This window comes from Meriones unguiculatus, chromosome 2, assembly GCF_030254825.1.
Source record: "Meriones unguiculatus strain TT.TT164.6M chromosome 2, Bangor_MerUng_6.1, whole genome shotgun sequence".
NCBI lineage: Eukaryota > Metazoa > Chordata > Mammalia > Rodentia > Muridae > Meriones > Meriones unguiculatus.
This window is the reverse complement of record NC_083350.1, coordinates 5326196-5346040: the sequence shown is the minus strand read 5'-3', so window position 1 is coordinate 5346040 and position 19845 is coordinate 5326196. Positions and strand designations below refer to the sequence as shown.

Genomic DNA, 19845 nt, shown 5'->3' with positions numbered 1-19845 from the left:
CAGTCATGAAGACTTGGGAGGAAGACTAATTGAGCAATCCTATCTCCAGGGGAAATAGAAAATATACCTTGGGGGCAGGAACAAAGCACCTGGAGCTGTCCCGTAAAATCCTGATCTAAAATTCCAGGATGGACCATAAGTCCTTTTAAAGTGAGAGAGGAGCGACCCAGAATAAGACCGACACTTCCTTCAGGCAGGGGACCTTCAAACTCCACTGGGACAGGTTGCACCCCCATGTGTGGCATTAATAAGAATTGGGAGGTGGAACGGAGGTCCAGGCCTGCTGATCCTCTGGTTGCTCTATAGCTGGATAAGCCCTCCTGTTGTCTGTGTCCCATTTTTTCTGGGGCCCTGGGACTTGGGGCCCTGAAATCCGTTTTTTGGAATATCTTCATTCCTCTCATCAGGGGGGTTCTCATGCTGGATAAGCTTTCCCTGAATATCTCTAATTGAACGGCATTCATTAGCCCAGTGATTGCCTTTTTTACACTTAGGGCAAAGCCCAGGAACTTTCTTTTGCACAGACACATGACAATCTCTCTTAAAATGACCCATTTTGCCACAATTAAAACAAACTTTATTGTTTTCAGAACTTGGGCGGTTATTGCACTGTAATATAGCTGCCGCCAGCCCGGTGTTGGTAAGCGGGCCTCCGAGTCCTCGGCAAACCTTTATCCAATCTGTCAGTCCTTTGTTCCTTCTGGGGGTAATGACTGCCTTGCATTCTGGTGAAGCATTTTCATACACCAGCTGTTCTATCATTGGCCGGACCCTTTCCGGGTCTCCAAATATCCTGCCTGCTGCATCCGTCATTCTGGCCACAAATTCTGGGAATGACTCCTGAGGACCCTGGATAATTTTTGTTAAATGGCCCTCGGACCCACCCTTCTTTGAAAGGGCCTTCCATGCTTTAATGGCAGCAGCAGATATTTGGCCATATGCTCCCCAATCATAATCTGTCTGTTGCTGGACATGCGGACCTTGTCCTGTTAGTAGCTCAAATGTCCAGCGTTGTTGATTGTCTTCTGCATTGGCATTAGCCCTAGCTTGGGATTGACAGGCATTATACCATAGGGCTTTCCATTCCAAATATACTCCCATATTAGGGAGGGCAGCTTTCACTACAGTCTGCCAATCATTTGGGGTCACTGCTGTAGAGCCTAGCCTCTCAAGCTGCATAATTGTGAAATTATCATCCACCCCGTACTTATTAACTGACTCTGCCAGTTCCTTGACTAGAGGGTAATCTACAGGCATGTGGACACGGCCTCCCTCCACATCTTCAACTACTGGAAAAGTCTGAAAAATCTTGTGTCTATCTTCTGTTGAAAAGAAGGAATCAGGCCAGTGCCTCCCGGTATAGGATGGGGGAGCACTGGAGACAACGGGAGCGGCCGACTGAGAAAGTGTGCCCTTCCTGTTCCTCATACTACCTTGCTTTTGATATAATAGTGACGGCCGCTCATCCGGATGGTTTCGTTTTTCCTCATAGCAGGCTGCTTCCCCCTCCAAATCCTCTTTGCCAGAGGGATATAGCTGCTCAAATCCCAGGGTGTTCTTCCCCTGACCTCTCTCTTCCGTGGCTTTAACGTCCACAGAAGGGTCTTTTTTTCTTAAAGACGTCTCTATTTCTATCCATTGGGGCCCCTAATCTCTTCTCACGTCCTGATTCTGGCATGTCGTCTCGCATCTCCCCTACCCTTAGCCTTTTGCTAATCCTTTTTCTTCCGAGGCAGCCCTCGAGTTTGCACGAGACCAAAAAAAAGGAGAGCTATAGCAGCTATCACAGCAGGGAAGGCCATAAGGGCTTCTGCTAGCCGAAATGAGAAACGGGATAAATCAAGGTCGAACATGTCTTTCAGGACAAACCTTAATGTTGCGGTTCTGAATTCCTCCCCGCTAACGGGGGCCCTCCTTACCCAGCACTGGCAGTAGCAGGCTCCCTGCTCCCGGGTTTCGGCACCAGATGTTGGGAGCCGCGTGAGAGTCTCGCCGGCAGAAACCCACACGGACACAGAATCCTCCCACAACAAAATCTTTATTATAGTCACGCGATGGAAAACAGAGAGGAGAGAGGGAGCCCCCGATGTGGTGCTGTTTATATAAGCCCGGGTCGCACCTGAGTGACGTGTGAATACCCTGACTGGCTGCTCACTTTTACCCCGCCTGATGACTTGGACCCATCATGCTTAGCGGGCTTGTGATGTGTCAATACCCTGATTGGCTGCTCACTCTTACCCGGCGTGCTTACGCAATCCTTAGCGTGCTTATGTAATCCTTAGCGTGCTTACGCAATCTGCGCATGCGCACTGGAGGTTTACAGTTTTGAGGGCGAGATGTCAGCGCCACCTAGTGGCGTCTGAGTCTCGGCTCTCCACAAGAGAGATGCAAATCAAAACGACCCTGAGATTTCACCTTACACCCATCAGAATGGCTAAGATCAAAAACTCAAGTGACAACACATGCTGGAGAGGTTGTGGAGAAAGAGGAACCCTCCTCCACTGCCGATGGGAATGTAAACTTGTACAAACACTTTGGAAATCAATCTGGTGCTTTCTGAGACAACTAGGAATAGTGCTACCTCAAGATCCAGCTATACCACTGCTAGGCATATATCCAAAAGATGCTCAAGTACACAACAAAGATATCTGCTTAACCGTGTTTGTAGCAGCTTTATTCATAATAGCCAGAACCTGGAAACAACCCAGATGTCCATCAACGGAGGAATGGATACAGAAATTGTGGTACTTTTACACAATGGAATACTACTCAGCAATTAAAAACAAGGAAATCAGGAATTTTGCAGGCAAATGGTGGGATTTAGAAAAGATCATCCTGAGTGAGGTATCCCAGGAACAGAAAGACACACATGGTATATACTCACTTATAAGTGGATACTAGACCTATAAGATAGGATAAACATACTAAAATCTGTACACCTAAAGAAGATAAACAAGAAAGAGGACCAGGGGTAAGATGATCAATCCTCACTTAGAAAGACAAAGGAGATCAACATTGGAAGTAGGAAAAAACAAGTAACAGGACAGAAGCCTACCACAGAAGGCATCTGAAAGACTCTACCTAGCAGTGTATCAGAGCAGATGCTGAGACTCATAACCAAACCTTGTACAGAGTTCAGGGAATCTTATGAAAGAAGGGGGAGTTAGTATGACCTAGAGGGGACAGGAGCCCCACAAGGACCAAATATATCAGGGCACATGGGTCTTCTATGAGACTTTCTCCAAGGACCATGCATGGATAACCTAAAACCCCTGCTCGGACGTAGCCCATCCCATGGTAGCTCAGTACCCAAGTGGGTTCCCTGGTAAGGCGGACAAGGATTATTTCTGATATGAACTCAATGACTGGCTCATTGAGCTTCCCCTCCCCCTCAAGGGAGGAGAAGCCTTGCTGGGCTGCAGATAAGGACAATGCAGCCAGTCCTGAAGATACCTGATAAGCTAGGGTCAGATGGAAGGGGAGGAGGACCTCCCCTATCAGTGGACTTGAAAGGGAGCAGGGAGGAGATGACGGAGGAAGGGTGGGATTGGGAGGGAAAGAAGGAGGGGGCTGCAGCTGAGATACAAGTGAATGACCTATGATTAAAATAAAAAAAGAAATAACACTGTTCAAAGTACATAAAATATATGCATTTGCCCATGGTGTCATGATTTGAGAGGATAATAAATGTTAAAAATTAAAAAAAAAAGTTCAAATGGGGCTTGGGCGATGCCCAGTCAGCAAAGCACTTGCAGCACAAATCCAAGAACTGCAGAATTCAGAGCCCTAGAACCCACAGAAAGCCACAGGCAGTCATGTGTGTCTATAATCCCTGAGCCACTGTGAGGAGATGGGCAGTGAGGCAAAGTATGGAGCTTTCAGGCCCAAGCCAGGTATGCTAGCACACACAAAGTAAAGGTTGGGAGGCCCTTCCTAAAATAAGGTGGAGGAGGGAGAACCCAAGGGTCTGAATTCACACACACATGACTATAGACACATCATACTTACATCACACACACATGTGCGCACACACAAAGTTCAAAGTATCATAACTTACCCAGTATGAAAGATACATTAAATAGTCTTTTAACTAGTCAGAAAAAAAAAATCCACTGAAAAGGAAGTCCGCTGACTCATAGTAGACCCATGTGGTTTAACTAGGAATTCCAAAAAAATCTATAAAAGTAGTCCACCAAATCTCCTCCCAGAAAAATATAAAAGAAGATAATGGTCCAACTTGTCACATGAAGCTATATTCCTTTAATATTCAATTCAGCAAACTGCAGTACCTAATATAAAAACGAGATAGCAGCATCTCTTATAAATATAGGCACACAATTCTAAATAAAACATACACAGAATGCAGCAGCATATACGAAAATTATATGCCACAAATACATGAGGTTTATTCTAGAAACACAATGCTAGTTCAATATTTAAAACTCAACACATTCCTTCATAGGAAAAAATTAAAAAGAGGAAATCATAGGCTCTTTCTACAGTTGTAAAACAAGATTAAAGCTCTCTGCCTCCTGAGATAAGATGTCTCAGAAAGCTGGTGGTCACAGGAAGCTATTTAAAGAACATCCACAGAAATATCAACCCCACTGCCTGTGGTGGTCAGTCTTGATTGTCCACTTAATGGGATTTGGAGTCACTGTAATAATAAGCTTCTGAGAATGTCTATGTGGGATTTTCTAGATTAGTTTAATTGAAATGGGAACACTGGGCCTGGCTCTGTCTCGTCCACCACAGCTTGCACTCCAGGGCGCCAGGACCAGCATGAGCCGGATGGGCAGTGGGCAGCAACCGTGTGCCTCATGGACAAAAATCAAGTAACCATGGGCAAAGGAGGTCCTAAGCAGCCGAGAGGCGAGGTGTGCAAACGTGCCAGGAGGAGCACAAGAAGCAGGCCCCGGATGCCTCCATCGCCTGTCAGAATTCTTCAAGAAGTGCTCAGAGGGGTGGAAGACCATGTCTGCAGGAGAGAAGGGCCAATGTGAAGCCAGGACAAGGGCCGACAAGGCTCGCTCCGAGACAGAAACGAAAAGCTACATCCCTACCAAAGGGCAGACCAAAAAGAAGTTCAAGGTCCCCAGCACATCCCAGATGCCTCCCTCGGCCTTCTTCAAAAGAGAACACCCCGGCTTATCCATCGGTGATTGAAGAAGCTAGCGAGGATGTGGAGAACCCTGCAGCGGACCACAAGCAGCCATAGACAGAAAGGCCGCCAGACTGCAGGAGAAGAGCTAAATGAAAACTCGACGCCGCAAAAAACGGGGTGACCAAGGAAATAAGAAAAGAAGGAAGAGGAAGATGACGAGGAGGATGAGGGGGAGGAGGAGAAGGAGGAAGACAAAGAGGAAGAAGAGGATAATGAGGATGAATAAGTTGGTTCTAGCACATTTTTTTTCTCTATAAAGCACTTAACCTCCTTGTACACAACTCACTCCTTTAAAAGAAAGAAACCCTGAAATGTGAGGCTGTGTAAAATGTTTTTAAACTGCACAGTGTCTGTTTTTGTATAGTTAATACACAACTGAACATGTCTTTAGACAGCCCTGTCCTGGTGGATTTTCAGTGGCCACTAACTGGCCTGGTACAGTCTGGGTGTGTAAACCAGCATGGAAACTTAAAGCACGTGGTTGGAGCAAAGCACAAGTTAGTTACATATGGGGATGGTAGGGTTTTTTTTTCTTTTGTTTTTTTCATCTTCAGTTGCCTGCGATGCAGCTTATACGAAGGTAACTGTTGTTCTGTTACCTGAATACCACTCTGTAATTGAAAAAAAAAAAAAGACAAGAAAAAAATTGCGGCTGTTTTGTTGATGTCCTTAATACTTATAAGTAAATACAATTTTTTTTTTCCTAAAAAAAAAGGAAGACCCACCCATTCCATGGCCTGGGACCCTGGGCTGAATAGAAAAGAGCAAGCCAGCTGAATAGCAGTAGCTTAGCTCTTGTGGGGGTTTGAACAGGACCGGCTCCATAGACTCACGTGTGTGAATGCTTGGCCTGTAGGGAGTGGCACTATTAGGAGGTGTGGCCTTGCTGGAGGAACTGTGTCACTTTGAGATGCTCAGGCTGTGCCCAGTGTGGCTCACAGTCTCAAGATGTAGACGCTCAGCTCCTTCTCCAGTGCCCTGCCTGCCATGCTTCTTACCATGACAGTAATGGACGCTCAGCTCCTTCTCAGCGCCCTGCCTGCCTGCCTGCACACTGCCATGCTTCTTACCATGACAGTAATGGACTGGTCTCTGAAACTGTAAGCCAGTTGAAGTGAAATGTTTTCCTTTATAACAGTTGCCATAATCATAGTGTCTCTACAGCAATGAAAATCCCAAGTAAGACAGAAGTTGGTAGCAGGGCCTGGGGTATTGCTGTGATAGGCCTGACCATGCTTTCATTTGGAGGACTTCGGACTATGGGACTTTGGATTAGGAAAGCAATGTGTTAGGTCTGAGAATCGCTGAAGGAAGAACCCAGTATGTATGGAAAAGCAAAGAGTATTCTGCAGAGAAAACCAGCATGCTGGGGTCCGTCACTCATACAAAATGGAGATGGCCCCAAGGCGGGGGGTCATGGTCTCCTTTTAAAGGCAGAAAGAATTCCTATTGTGGCTCTGTGACTCCAGTTGGGACTGTCTGGTGCCCATGGAGGCTGCTTGGCTCCTGGGATTTAAGTCTTCTCACATGAATGCCTTAAAGGGGGCTTACTGGGCCCTCTAGTGGGAACATGGAAGCCAGTGGTGCTGAGGGTGACTTGAACTGGGGGCCTGGCTCAAGAGGCTTCAGAGGAGAATGTTAACATGTGGCCTAGAGACTCTTCTTGTGATATTTTGGCAAAGAATGTGCCTGCTTTTCGCCCTTGAATTTGGATTAATTGTGTTGGCAGAGGAAATCACCTGTAGTCTTGGGCACGTGGGCACTTGGTCCCAGTGGTGGGACTGGATGGAGAGATTCAGGAGGTGCAGCCTTGCTGGAGGCCTCTTCGAAAGTTGGGTTGGGAGGTTGGAAGGGAGGTTGAGGCCTAAACACCACAAATAAAGCAGAGTTTAAAATGGAGCACTACATTGTTCTGTTTATATTTGCTAATTGTAACTAAACTTATAACCCTGGACATATAGTGAAAAATCAAATACATACCTTGTACCACTTGGATAATCATTACTCTGCCTTTGTTCTGGGAAACTTGTATAAATAAAGAAGCACTTGGTTGCCTGATGGTCAGAGCCACAGAATCAGCCTGATTGCTAGACAGAGCTGCTAAATTCCCTAAACCATTTCCTGACTCACTCCCTACTCTCAAGGAATCTCCTTTGCTTTCCCTGTCAGCAAAGACCTGCAGACTCTCCCGTGCTGGGGAAGGCCCTGCATGTGATGAAATTAAAACAGCTGAAGGAAAATATATAAGAAAACTCTGTGTAAATACTCTGTGTTCATGTATTAGAAGGGACAACAGTAAAAAACTCTTCCTAACTCAACATATAGTTTTAATTTAAAAAAAACTATTTAAAAACTGTGTATACACGTGCACCTGCTTGTCTGTACAAAAGCTAGATACATGAAGGTGACGTTGGAGGCCAGAGAGGGCTCTGGGGTAACTGGAAGTGGAGTTACAGGAAGCTCTGAGTAGCTCCATGTGAGTGCTGAGAACTGGACCCAGGTCCTTCGCAAGGGTGGCACATGCTCTTAACCATTCAGCCATTTCTTCTGTCTTTGAAGGAGATTCTTCTTACAATCTCAGCATACATGTGTAGACATTGTGCTGATTTGGAAGAGAAATGTCTCCCGTAGTCTTGGGCACGTGAGCACTTGGTCCCAGCTGGTGGGACTGGATGGACAGACTCAGGGGGTACAGCCTTGCTGGAGGCCTCTTGGAAAGTTTAAGGACTCATGCCATTTCCAGTTCTTCTGATTTGTGCTTATTTATCCTGGTCACCGTGAAGAGACACCATGACCATAGCAACTCTTATAAAGAAAGCATTTAAGTGGGCCTTGCTTACGGCTTCAGCAGGTTGCCCCATCATCAGCATGGCAGGGAGCAGGGCAGTGTGCGGGTGGACGTGGCAGTGGAGAAGTAGCTGGGGACTTACATCTGGATCCCCGGTGGGCAGTAGGAGGAGAAAGCCACCGGGTTTGGCTCGAGCTTTTGACACCCTGAAGGTGCAGTGACACACTTTCTCCCATAAGACCACACCTACTCCAACAAGGCCTCCACACGTCCTAGTCTTTCTCACTTCTGCCATTCTTTGCTGACTAAGCATTCAAATAGATGAGTCTATGGGAGACAGGCATTTTATTGAAACCACCACGGAGCTTTGGGTCAAGATGTGAGCTCTCAGTTCTTGCTTTAGCCGTCATGCCTGTTTCTTGCTCCAGCAGCCACGCCTTCCTTCAGTGAACCACGTTTTTCCCTCTGGGACTGTGAACCCAAATGAACCCTTTCTTCTGTAGGTTGCTTTGGTCATGGTGTTTTATCACAGTAACAGAAAAGTAATGCAGAGGTTGACCATATTCTATATAAATATGGCAAGGCAAAGTTAGAGAAAAAAAATGGAGGACTCATTCCATCTGATTTCAGGAATTATTTTGTAGTTACTGTAGTTGAGGCTATATGGTATTGGTGGAAGCATAGACATTAATCTATGCAACAGAATATAAAATTCAGAATTAATTCCATGTAGCCATAATTAACTGATTTTTGATAAATAGACCAAAAGAATTTGGTAAAGACAAGCTATTGAAGAAGTTAGTGACTTGTCTCAATTATGTGGTCCTGGCATAGTGATTATTTCAAGCTGAAACCTTGACTTTTTAACACCAGGAGTAAAAATAGCCTTGATGACCAAAGGGCGGCAATAAACCTTTACAGATAGGTGCTTTACGTGGCCCTTGTCCTCCATTGTCTTTCACACCCCTCTCACCTATCTCCTGACTTCCCTGGAATTTACTCCACAGTTCAGAGGTCCATTTGCCCTGTCATCTCTTCACAAGTTTATTGTTCTTGATCTAAAAAGCACCACACTTTGCTTGTTTTTTTTTTTTTTTTCACTTTTGTCTCTTATAAAGATCTCCTTGTGCACATAAAATTAACACCACTCATGTTCTTTCTCTTGCTGACCAGGTCCTGTGTTTGTTTGATTGCTAAGTATAGCCAAATAACCCATGTGTGAGTTGCTACTGTATAGTGGATTTCTTACTCCTTTCCTTTCAAGTCTTCTCAACAAATAATGCTCGAGAAATTCGATACAAGAAGAAGGAACTCCAGTGTGAGTCATTTACTTTACACAAAGAAAATGGAGCTTTTAATGTTGCAGTTGGGAGTAGTGGGGTATGCCTGTAGTCCAAGCCACTCAAGAATCAAAGATAGAAAGATCTCCTGGAACCAGAGAAGCCAGCATAGGCTACACAGTAAGTTCCCATCCAGACTGGATCACATAGAAAACACCAAAACAAACACAGAACCAAATAAAAATTTAGTGTCTCCAAAATTAACACTGCTTTGACAAAGACTACGATGATGAGAGGAAAACCCACAAATGGGTTAAAAAAAAATCACACTTCTTACAATGAACTAACTTATCTGTAAAATCATTTGAAAAATTACAAAAGCGAAGAAAGATGAAGTCCAAATGAAAATAAGCACATGGAGCAGTGGCTCTGCGAGGACTTCCACCCTGGACACCTATGGAAGGGAGCCAGGGCAGAAACCGCTGCACAGGGTGTTGAGAAACTGGGTCCCTCAGGCACTGCCGGAGGAACGTGAGTGGACAATGACTTGGCACTTTCTGAACAAACTGGTCATACAGTTACTTATATTTCCTAACAGCCACACTGTGTGGCATTTATACCAAAAAAATAAAAAGTTATGTTCACACAAAACTTGTATACGGTTGCTCATAGCAATATTTCTGGAGTTAATCAAAAGCTGGAAATAACCAAAATGTCCTGTTAGCAGAGAGCTTGTAAACAAGGTGTTGTAACACGGTCGCCCACACTGTGAAATCGCCCTGAAGCTCCTGAGGTCAAAGCCTGGCCCCTGGCAGTCCTAACAAGCGCAATCAACAATCCCAACAGGCCACACAAACAAACAGTGATAGAGAGCATCAGAGCAAGAAGACCTATTCAACGCCGTCACATGGGGAAAGCGACTAACAGAGCTCTGGTGACCGCCTGCCTGCCTCAGCTGGTTTTTGTCCGGCATAAGTTCAGGTTTAGATGGAAGGCTTAAGCGTAACTAAGCATTTCCAGCTGAGTCACTGACCCACCGTTGGCTCAGTTCCAGTCTCCCCTGTAATGCATGCTGACAGCTCGGCAGAACTCTGTGGACTCTCTTTCCTCGGAGACAAGGTCCTCTTCTGGCTGGCACTGGGCTTGAGCTCTCTCCTTCTCCCAGTATGAGATTCCTATGGAAATAAATTTGGGGGCAATGTCTCAGCAATCTGATAGCTAACGGAGGGGACAAAATTGTCTCTCCCTGGAATACCCTTGCTCCTGCCAGGACGGTTATGTAGCCTCTCAGTGATGAAGATGAAGTGACTATGGATACAGTTTGCATCTTGGATGAATATCAACAGCAATTAGTGAAAAAGCCAATCTCAAATATGTTATTGTGTGATCCCATTTACATAGACCTTGTGATGACAAAAATAACAGGAATGAAAGAGGTTCCTCATTACCGGGGGGCGGGGGGAAGGGGTAGGGATGGCATGGGATGTGAGTGTAATTCCTGAACACAGCGCCAGCTAGAGCTTGTGACAGGGCAGTCACTAAGGTAGACATGGACCTTGCTGTGTAGAACAGGCTGGCTTCAGTCTTGCTGTCCTGTCTTTGCCTGCTGTTTTGCAGGTGTGTGCTTCCTTGTTTTTGTATTGCAAAGTTATGTGTAGCCATTCCAGGAACTGGGTGAGAGATACAGAGAACCTATTTGTGCATATTTGTAACTTCCCATGAAGATATGCTTTAAAATTAAAGGTTTAAAAAAAAAAGACCCAGGCCAGGTGGTGGTGGTCGCCCTTTAATCCCAGCACTTGGGAGGCAGAGGCACGAAATTTCAAGGCCAGCCTGGCTGCAGAATGAATTCTAGGAAAGCCAGGGCAACACAGAGAAACCCTGTCTCCAAAAAACCAAAACAAAAACAAAAAACAACAAACACAAAGAAAATCAAAACAAAACAAAACAAAGTCCAAACAAACAACTCATTTGGAAAAATTTCCTACATTATATTTTAGTTGATGTAAAATAAAATATTCATACGTTGTATGTGAACTAAACTGATCAGCATCCTAATATAAATAATGCACCTGAGAAATAGTTCTGGCTAACAACTGGAAATACTTTCTTGTGGTTAAAAAGAAACAGTGGAAACAGTTTGGAGTGCTTTAGGCAATGTTTGCTTCCCAATGAGCAGGTCTTCCTGGAGAAGCTAAGGGGGAAGGAACTTAGCTCCAAGCACCGACTATGTTCAGGAACTTACTGATTTCCTTGGGGAAGCGCTGGTGTGCCAATCACTTAGGTTTTTTGTTTGTTTGTTTTTTGAAGTTAATTACCATTGCTGAAAAGACCCAAATAAACTTCGAAGGGCTTTTTAAATAGGCAAATACATTCAGTCTTCTGCCTCCCGACCTCTTAGAGGTCTCTCTTAGACGTCTGTGGGGCTTACTTCCTGTAAAAGGGCAGGGAGTGACGGAGGAGCTGACCCAGCGCGCGCTGGTCCTTACTTAGGAAGGAGGAGGATAAGAAAGAGGGTAAGAAAAAGTCTTGCGGCGTCAGGGTCCGGTGGCACAGAAGTTACTTCGGGTGCCAGAAAGTACTAGGTGCGAATAATTTCTATGAGGCATTTTCCTAGGAGTTTCTGTCTGCCTGTTAGAGGAGCCACTCCCAACCCCTGCAGACACAGTGAAGCAAAGTGCCCGCGCCCATACTTTTGGCTCAAGGGCTGTGATGCGGTGTGAGCGGCTCCTTCACGTCTTCTGTGTTTAAGGGTTCCCCCCCGCACAGATGGTCACTCTGTGGATTTGGATCTCTGCGGTTTTTGTTCCAGACGATCATCAGGATGCAAGGCCGCCCTGGTTAGGACACACGGAGAGTTCAAGCGAAGCTGGGCGCCAAGGGACGGACCCGGGGCCGGGACGGAGTTTGCCGCGGCCACCCAGGCTCCGTCCCGGCTGAGCGCCCGGACCTCAGGCCTCGCCTCCCTCCCCGCCTCCCCGTGACCCCACCCGCCGCCTCCTGCGCAGACTCGGGAAGGCCGCACCCTCCGCGCCGGCAGCGGGTGATGGTGACGGGCACCTGTGCTAGCCAATCAACAGCCGAGCTCTGCACGGGGGCTCGTGATTGGCCTGCTGGAGGGCGTCGGCCGGGCGGGAGCACCGCACTGGCCAATCCCCGGAGGCCATGCGGGCCTCGCCCAGCTCGCGGCGCCACCCCCCCGGTCCTGGGCACGCGGCCGGCTGGGGCCGGGGATGTCCCGGGCGGAGGCCGCTCAGACGTGAACAGCGCACCACCCTGCACGGCTGCGTAGCGGGGCCCGGGAGGCTACTGTTCCGAGATGGCCGGGCAGGCAGACAAGGACGTGAAGTACTACACCCTGGAAGAGATTCAGAAGCACAAAGACAGCAAGAGCACCTGGGTGATCCTGCATCACAAGGTGTACGACCTGACCAAGTTTCTGGAAGAGGTGAGCCGGGCGCGCACGCTCCGGTGGGGCGCGGGGAGGGTGGCCCCGGCCGTGGGTCTCCCGGGCGTGACCTGGCACCGACGTCGGGCGCGTTATCTGTGAGCGAGCAGTTGTTTGCGTACCTTTGGGAGGGACCTCCGCGTCTGCACGCTCGTGTTCGCTTCTGAGCATGCTCACCTGCGTGTGCACACCTGTGTCTGTGCTCCTGTGCGCCTTGGGTTTGCACACCTGGGCATGCCTCCGGGAGGGCAGGGAGCATCCTTGCAGTGTGAGCTGTTTTCGCAGGCTGCCGTGGGGGACAGAGCTGGATCCGTACAAGGTGCTCTGGAGTGGCCCGGGTAGAAGCTACCTGCGCACTTGGTGGGGGAGGGCACGGCTGCGTGAGGATTTTAAGAGAGCCTTTTTTCTTCTTCTTTTGGCTTCTCCTGGCATGTAAGGCCCTCTCCACGTAGACCAGAAAACGCCCGGTTTCCCAGAGCACTTCCCAGCTCAGCCGCCTGGAGACCACTGGTCTGAAGAGCTGATTCCCGCGCAGGGTTGCCTCACTAGGGTTGGAAGTCCAGGAGGGGCCGCCCTGAAGTCCAGACCTGGAAGCTTACTAGTGCCCACTAAGCGGAGACTGAATAGTGTCAGCTTTAATGCAGTAGTGACTTGTCCGAGAGGCCCAGCCGCTGATGGTGACTCCCTAGTGTGTGCCTTGAGCTAGTAGGAGGAGGGCATTAGGCAGCGCAGTCCAGAGACTGGGACTTCACCCTTCAGCTACTTCGCAGGTGTATAAAGGAAGGCGTTTCCGTCCGCGGCACTGCCGTCAATGCTGTAGTTTCGGCTGCACAGCCCAAGTGGCATTTCGTAGGTGCTGTCTTCACTCCCTCTGGATGCACTTTGTTCCTTTGAGAGTGTTTTGAACCACAGCAACTTTTACATCCCAGTTCTTCCCAATAAATAAGAAGACTTATCTATGATAAGGGGTGATTTGCATGGTTTGTTTTTGTATTTTGTCGTTGTTTTGGAGGGCTGGGCAAAAGTTGAGGCTTAGTCTTAGCTAGATTATAATTTATACCAGAGATTTTTGTTTTGTAAAAAATGTTAAACACAGAGAAAAACTTGGAAGTTTGGGGTTGGATGCTTCTTGATAGAATTCCCGACTGTTGACGATAAAATAGGGTTCTGGTTTAGTTGGGGATGGTGTGAGGTGTGGACTCAGCCTGCCTTCATTCTGCTGCTCCCAGAGCAGCTTTGCATCACAGCTCCTCCAGCTAACAGTTCTGTGTAATAAGCCACCCACGTGAGTGGCTCCTCCTGTGGAACTGGCTGCATGTGCCCGGTTGGGTGAGGACTTGCACACAGCTCAGAGGTCCTCAGCTCAGCTCTCGGGACATACCGCCACAGTTTTTCTTCTTTCTAGATTCCTCCAGTTTCAGTCATTTTGTTAGCTCTACGTGATTGTTTTCATGCTTTGGTGTAAAACAAATACTTTTCAAGGCCTGAAGCGAAGCGTCTAGCCATCTGCCCCACTTTCCTTTCCTTAGCCCCCCCCCTCTGCTTCCTTCTACATTTCAAGGTTCCAGAAATTTCATGAAGTACGGGAACTGAAGAATAGTCCCTTCTTGCTAATTTACAAGTGAAAAAAAATGGGAGGAGCATCCTTCTTACACGAGGATGTTTCTGTCACTAGGAGCCCTGTCTCCACCAGCTCTGGGTTCACTGGTCCACAAGGCTGTGCTCTCCTGAGGCTTCCTTATCCTTTAAGAATCCCTCATTTCTGTTGAGGAAGCACGTGCTGTGACATAGGTGCCTGCTCTGCTGTCTGCCTGCTCTGTGCCTTAGATTCCGCCTGTGTAAATGAGAGACCAGCAGCGCCTTCTTGCCGCTGACGTGAGAATGAAAGCATTCACTAGTGGGGTGTGCATGCCTGCAAATCTTGGCACTTCCAGGAGTGGGAGGCAGGAGAATTCCTGAGAGTTAGAGAGGCTAGCCTGGGCAGCAGTGAGAATCTGCCTCCAGAAACCAAAACTAGAAAAAAAAATGTTTCCTGAACAGAAGAAGATGAGTGTTCCGTTTGTAACTGCGGTCCTGGCAGACTCCAGCTGTGGTTTCCTTTTTGCAGGGATGTGTGTCGCTGAGTGCTTGAGAGTTCAGGTAAAGTGCAAGGCCAAAAGATAATCTTGAAATATTGGAAAAATCTTTCTAGTCAAGAACACAGTTTGAAGGTTACTTGTGCAGTGTGAACTCTGTTCTCAAATTAATGTTCTGAGGTTCAGAGGATGGATAGAAATGCAGCAGGAGGCAATCTAAACAGCAGCAGGGCTTTGGTTCCTGTCTGGTGCCTGCCAACAAGATGATAAGCCTTAGTACTTAAATCTTACGAACCTCCCTTTTTCTTCTAGTCCTGACCCCTAGAGTTTACATTTATGAAATCGAGCCTTGTCATCAGATCCTGTTATTAGCCAGGTTAGTGATATAGACATTTGAGAGATCATTATTTGAAATGAAAACAGGTGTCTAAGGCCAAGGACCAGTTTGCATTTCCCCCTTCTGTGGTTGGGCCAGGTTTCGGCGGAGCTGTGGAAGGAGGGAAGAGAGCATTGCTTAATCATCCCGTTACCTTTCTCTGCTGGGCAGTGGGTGTTTGTCACACCGATATCTCCTGGACAGTGTGGAGGCAAGTTGGCTCTCCTCCCCACAGAACATTTTCTAGTGGTTCTGACAGTCTGTGGTTTTAAGCTGAAGCTTGAGTATTCTCTGAGAGCATCCTTTTGCTCAGAGGCTGTTAGCTTCTGACTCACTTTGGCTTGGGGGGGGCGCTTAAAATGAAATTTTGTTGTCACGTTTTACTTTTTGTGTCTGCTTATAGACTAAGAATTCAGAATCTGTGACCCCTGTCCTCTGAGACATTTAAGATGCTCTCTTTGATTCTGAGAAACTGGAGGGCATAGGACTTTTCCTTTGGTGCAGCCATACCACTAGCTTGGGATGGAATTCTAGCTGGTGCTGCAGCCACATGTGCCCTTAATGGATGTAAAGTGGAAATCCTATTACTTGGTGGAGTAGTTTGGTTGGTGGTTCAGGCATCCTGGGTAAATAGGTAGGAAAGCCTTATCTTGAAGGCCCCCTGGAGACTGCACTTATGTGTCTTTTAGGCATTTCTTCTGTGGTGTCTGTATGTGAGTGTGTGTGTGCCTTTTCTGAAAAGAGATTCCAGTTTGTTTTAAAACAGTAAAGACCAAACCAAAACAAAAGCACCAGTAAAATCAAAACAAAGGTAGTATAGCACACTTGAAGCACTTTACTTTTTTTGTTTGTCTTTAAGGTGATGAAAATTTTATAAATAAGGAAGTAAAATGGGTTATGCAGGCCAGCTGGGATAAAGCAGGCTCTAGGTGAAGACGCTAATCGCTGCTCAAGGCGGATGTCTGTTATTCTAGGAGACTCCAGAACCCTGGGAGGCAACCCACGGCACCTTTCTTGTGTAATAGAATCTGAATAGCTCTTGTCCTCCTCCACTCAAGGGAACACATCGGGCTGCGGTAGGGGCACTGGGTCTGGTCTTAGTGTACTGGGGGAAAAAGTGTGAAAAAGGCTTAGAAAACATGGCATGAAAAGGTGTTCAGAAAGTTAAAAGTTTATTGTTTGTTTTTGTTGTCGTTGGTTTATTTTGTTTTTGTACTAGAGATGGAACTTGGGCCTTGAGCTTGCCAGATAAGCCACTAAACGACCTCCCACTTCTTGCTCTTTTATTTCACCGTGAGACACAGGCTGGCCTTTAGCTTGTGAGTCTCTTGTCCCAGCCTCCTGAGTGCTAGGATGACCAGGGTGTGCCACCAATGATTACGTTTTGATTATTCTCTTCCCTAGCTGAGGGATGGCTCAATGGCAGAGCATTATTATAGCATGCTCAAGGCTGTGGATTTGATCCCTAGCACCTGAAAGAATTTATAAATTATCACTAACATTATTATCTGCTGTGGGTTAGCTCTAATATTGATTTAATTCATAATTAGTAATTATAATGTTTTCCAGCAAAAGAACCTATTCAAAATCCAACTCTTCACCTGAAGTATGATTTTCTAGGAAGATGCATCACACAGTGTGGGAAGCCATCTCTCTTCTGGAACTTCTAAATTTACTTTACTGCTTATTAGGTGGGGAGAAGAATCCACAATCATTGCAAAGAATAATATGAAAGAGGGGGAAGAGAAGAACTGCAGTTTCCTAGAATTCCACCCTCCTCTGGTAGCCACACAGAGCAGCCCAGCCAAAGCTCTCCAGTCAGGTTACACGTGCAAGCACGCACCCACACTTGTCAGGGTGTGTTCTACATTAGTGGAAGGATGCTTTCCAAGCCCTTCTGTCATCTGTTGCTTTGCCCACTGAACCTCACTGAGCTACCTTCAGCTCGTGTCCCTCCCGGCCTCGTCTTTATTATCCAGGTGGATTTTATCGCACCCCCTCTTGCACAGTTTGTATTCCATCTCCCTGTGACCCCTTGCGATAGAGCCTGTGGTGAAAACTTGTGAGGAGTTGTGTTGCTTTTTCATTTAGTCTTGGTATCACCAATGTGCTCTGGAATGGTGGTCCTGGTGGACAGTCGAAAGGGCTCACACAACTGAGGGTTTTTTTCTCTGAGTCTTTCAGGTCTCCTAGTAACCAAAACCTGCTTGTGATTTACTCTTCTGGATCATGTGGACATGTATTGTTATCAGAAAAAGAAATTAAGAGAAAAATGCCTGGAGCTGTAGCATGGAAATGGTGCTGATACTGCACCTTCCTGTCCTCTGGGAACTGGGCATCGCCAGCAGTAGCCCAGAGCGTTCCCTCTCTCTTAAGAGTCTGCTCTCGGTGTTGCCTGGATGGAGTCTTCTTGGAACATTCCAGGAAGTGTATTGGTAGGCTGGCTCCTGCCTGTTCGCTGCTTTGGAACCAGGAGAATGAGCTGAAGGCTGGTTGGGCCAAACTCTGTTGTAGGGCCTGTGCAGAGCGTGGCCTTTGTAGCCTCGGCTCAGGAGGGTCGCAGAGATGGAATTTACTTCCTTACACTTATAAAATATATTTTCTAGTCAGGTGGGTGTCAAAACAATGGTTGCAAACCAGTGCATGCTCGGGAGACGCTGATGAAGAATGGGTGTGGGGGAGCTGGAGGAAGAGGAATGGGATCCTAACATCTCCGTCCCCTCTGCTCGCTGGTGATGCGGCCTGTCTGAATGCTGGCAGGCCTCGTGGTACCAGCTTTTTCTCACCTGCTCTCGTTGCTATCGTACAGGTCTCAAAGTGTATTCTGCCTGTTCTCCATCTTTTGACTATGGCAGTGATGTCGCCCATTAATTCCCTCCTCCCCAGGGAGGTAATACAAGCTACCACAGGGGACATTTACTGGATATTTATTAACATTCCTTTTGCACTAGGCTGTAATGCTGAGTGTGTTTTGCTTATAAATCCTTCTTTGTTGGGGTTGGGGAGATTGCTCAATCGGTAAATTATTTGCTGCACAAATGAGAGGACCCAAGATCGATGCCCAGGACTCATGTGAAACACCGGGGTGTGCCGGTGTACACCTGTAACCCCAGTGCCGAGGAGGCCGACTTGGGAGGACTTCTGGAGCTCACTGGCCACCTTGGTTAACTCCAGGCCAGAGAGTCCCTGTGTCAAAAGACAAGGTGGGCGGCACCTGAGCTGGTTAGCCCCAAGGTTAGCTTTTGCCCTTTGCACACTTGTGCCTGCGCTTGTCCACATGCGCGTGCACACCCATGCATGCTCACGTCCTCTAAACAGATGTGTACATACAGAGCAGACAAGAAAACTAAAATTCGCTCTCTGAAGCAAACCTCCCACTTGCTGGAGGCAGCATTCTCCTTCAGGCAGTGAAACGTGGCAGGTCACGCTCTGCTGTGCTGCGTCCCGAGGTAGGAGTGCTGTTGCTTGCTCAGAGGTCTCTGCAACCACGAGAGAATAATGTAGGCCGTGAAGCAAAGATGCAACCAGGTGAAGGGTACACACACGCCTTCTTTCCCTCTGTTGTTTTTTCCACATGGCTTTCTGGAAGGGAAGGGAAGCTCCCATTCCAGTTTCTCACAGGAGCAGTTCAGCAGCCTTGCCCCACTTATTCTTGGCCACTGGGCCTGGCTTAACTGTCTGAGCACTTTTCATCTGCAGAGGAACAGTCCACACATATCAGACGTGTGAGGAGGCTGTGGAGAAGGCCTTTGAGTGACTGGCCCCTGGACGCCATGTGGCTCTGACATCACCCCAGAGTCACCCTTGCTCTGGCCTGTGGAACAAGCCTTTGGTATTTGTTTGGCTTGATGGTGGCAGCGCGAGCTTTTGGCTGATTAACACGCTAGCATTACACTGAGGGATGTTCTCTCCAGAAGACAACAGCTCCGTCCTGAGCAAGGCTGTCATGTCTTCATGTGATTCCTTCCAGTGACTTCCCTTTGGGTGTAGAATAGAATGCCATCTCTGCCCGCATCTAAAGCTGGGTGCTTGGCCCTGCTTGTGTCTCTCTTCCACTTCAGGCAGTAGCGCCATCTCCCTCTCCCACCATGCCTTTGTCTTGTTCCTCAAACCAGCTAGACTTGTTTCTGCCCAAAACCTTTGTTCTTCTTTCCTCCCTGCCTGTCCTCTCTTCCCCTCGTCAGGCCCCTTTTAGGTGACAGCTCCACAGAAAGGACAGCTTTCTGTCTGGCTTTCTGCTGTGTGTGCCTGCTGACAAGGAGGCCAGCACCTGAGTGCCTGTCTCCTCTAGGCGGACTTCCTGTGTGTCTGCTCAGTGCTGTCTGCGCTGGACCCTGCGGCTGCTCAGCAGGTGATACTGTGAGGAGCACAGCAGCCAGCTCAATCTGCAGCTCTCATAGTTCACCCCTTCCCCACTGTTGGCTCTTGGTGTACTGTCAGGATCCTTTCTCTGCAACAGACACTTGGTGAGATTCTGTCCTGAAGGATATATCACTCAGTACTTCTGGGACTTTGTTGTGAAAATATGGACTGTTCTATAACTACAGAGCGAAGGATGCCTGAGCCAAGCCCTGTGCTGTATGACAGAGCATATTTGAAGATACTTCCCTGCTTCCTTTCCAAGCCGATGCCTCCATGTTTGCTCTGGGTTCGATTTTCTCACTGGATGGCATGGCGTTTCCTCACCACCTTCTGTTCTCTGTTCTGCATGAAC

The 19845-nt window shown here is 47.5% G+C and overlaps 2 protein-coding genes across 3 annotated transcripts in view; one reads left to right on the top strand and one right to left on the bottom strand.

The window, feature by feature from the left end:
- The window catches only part of C2H18orf63 (chromosome 2 C18orf63 homolog), a 61913-nt gene extending 49861 nt beyond the window's left edge, over positions 1 to 12052 (bottom strand). Inside the window, exons 1-2 of the mRNA XM_060376950.1 lie at positions 12000 to 12052; positions 10270 to 10407 (exon numbers count right to left, since the gene is read on the bottom strand). Coding sequence (XP_060232933.1) covers positions 10270 to 10407; positions 12000 to 12052 — 191 coding nt within the window. The remainder of the gene's footprint in view (positions 1 to 10269; positions 10408 to 11999) is intronic.
- Positions 12053 to 12411: 359 nt separating this feature from the next.
- LOC110542132 (cytochrome b5) overlaps positions 12412 to 19845 on the top strand; it is a 32960-nt gene continuing 25526 nt past the window's right edge. The window contains exon 1 of one of the 2 annotated variants that reach the window (XM_021628776.2): positions 12412 to 12680. In XM_021628776.2, the coding sequence (XP_021484451.1) occupies positions 12552 to 12680 (129 nt within the window). In that variant the 5' untranslated portion in view covers positions 12412 to 12551. Of the gene's footprint in view, positions 12681 to 12834; positions 13000 to 19845 lie in introns of those variants that run through there. The other variant, XM_060376974.1, reaches the window with a different exon arrangement.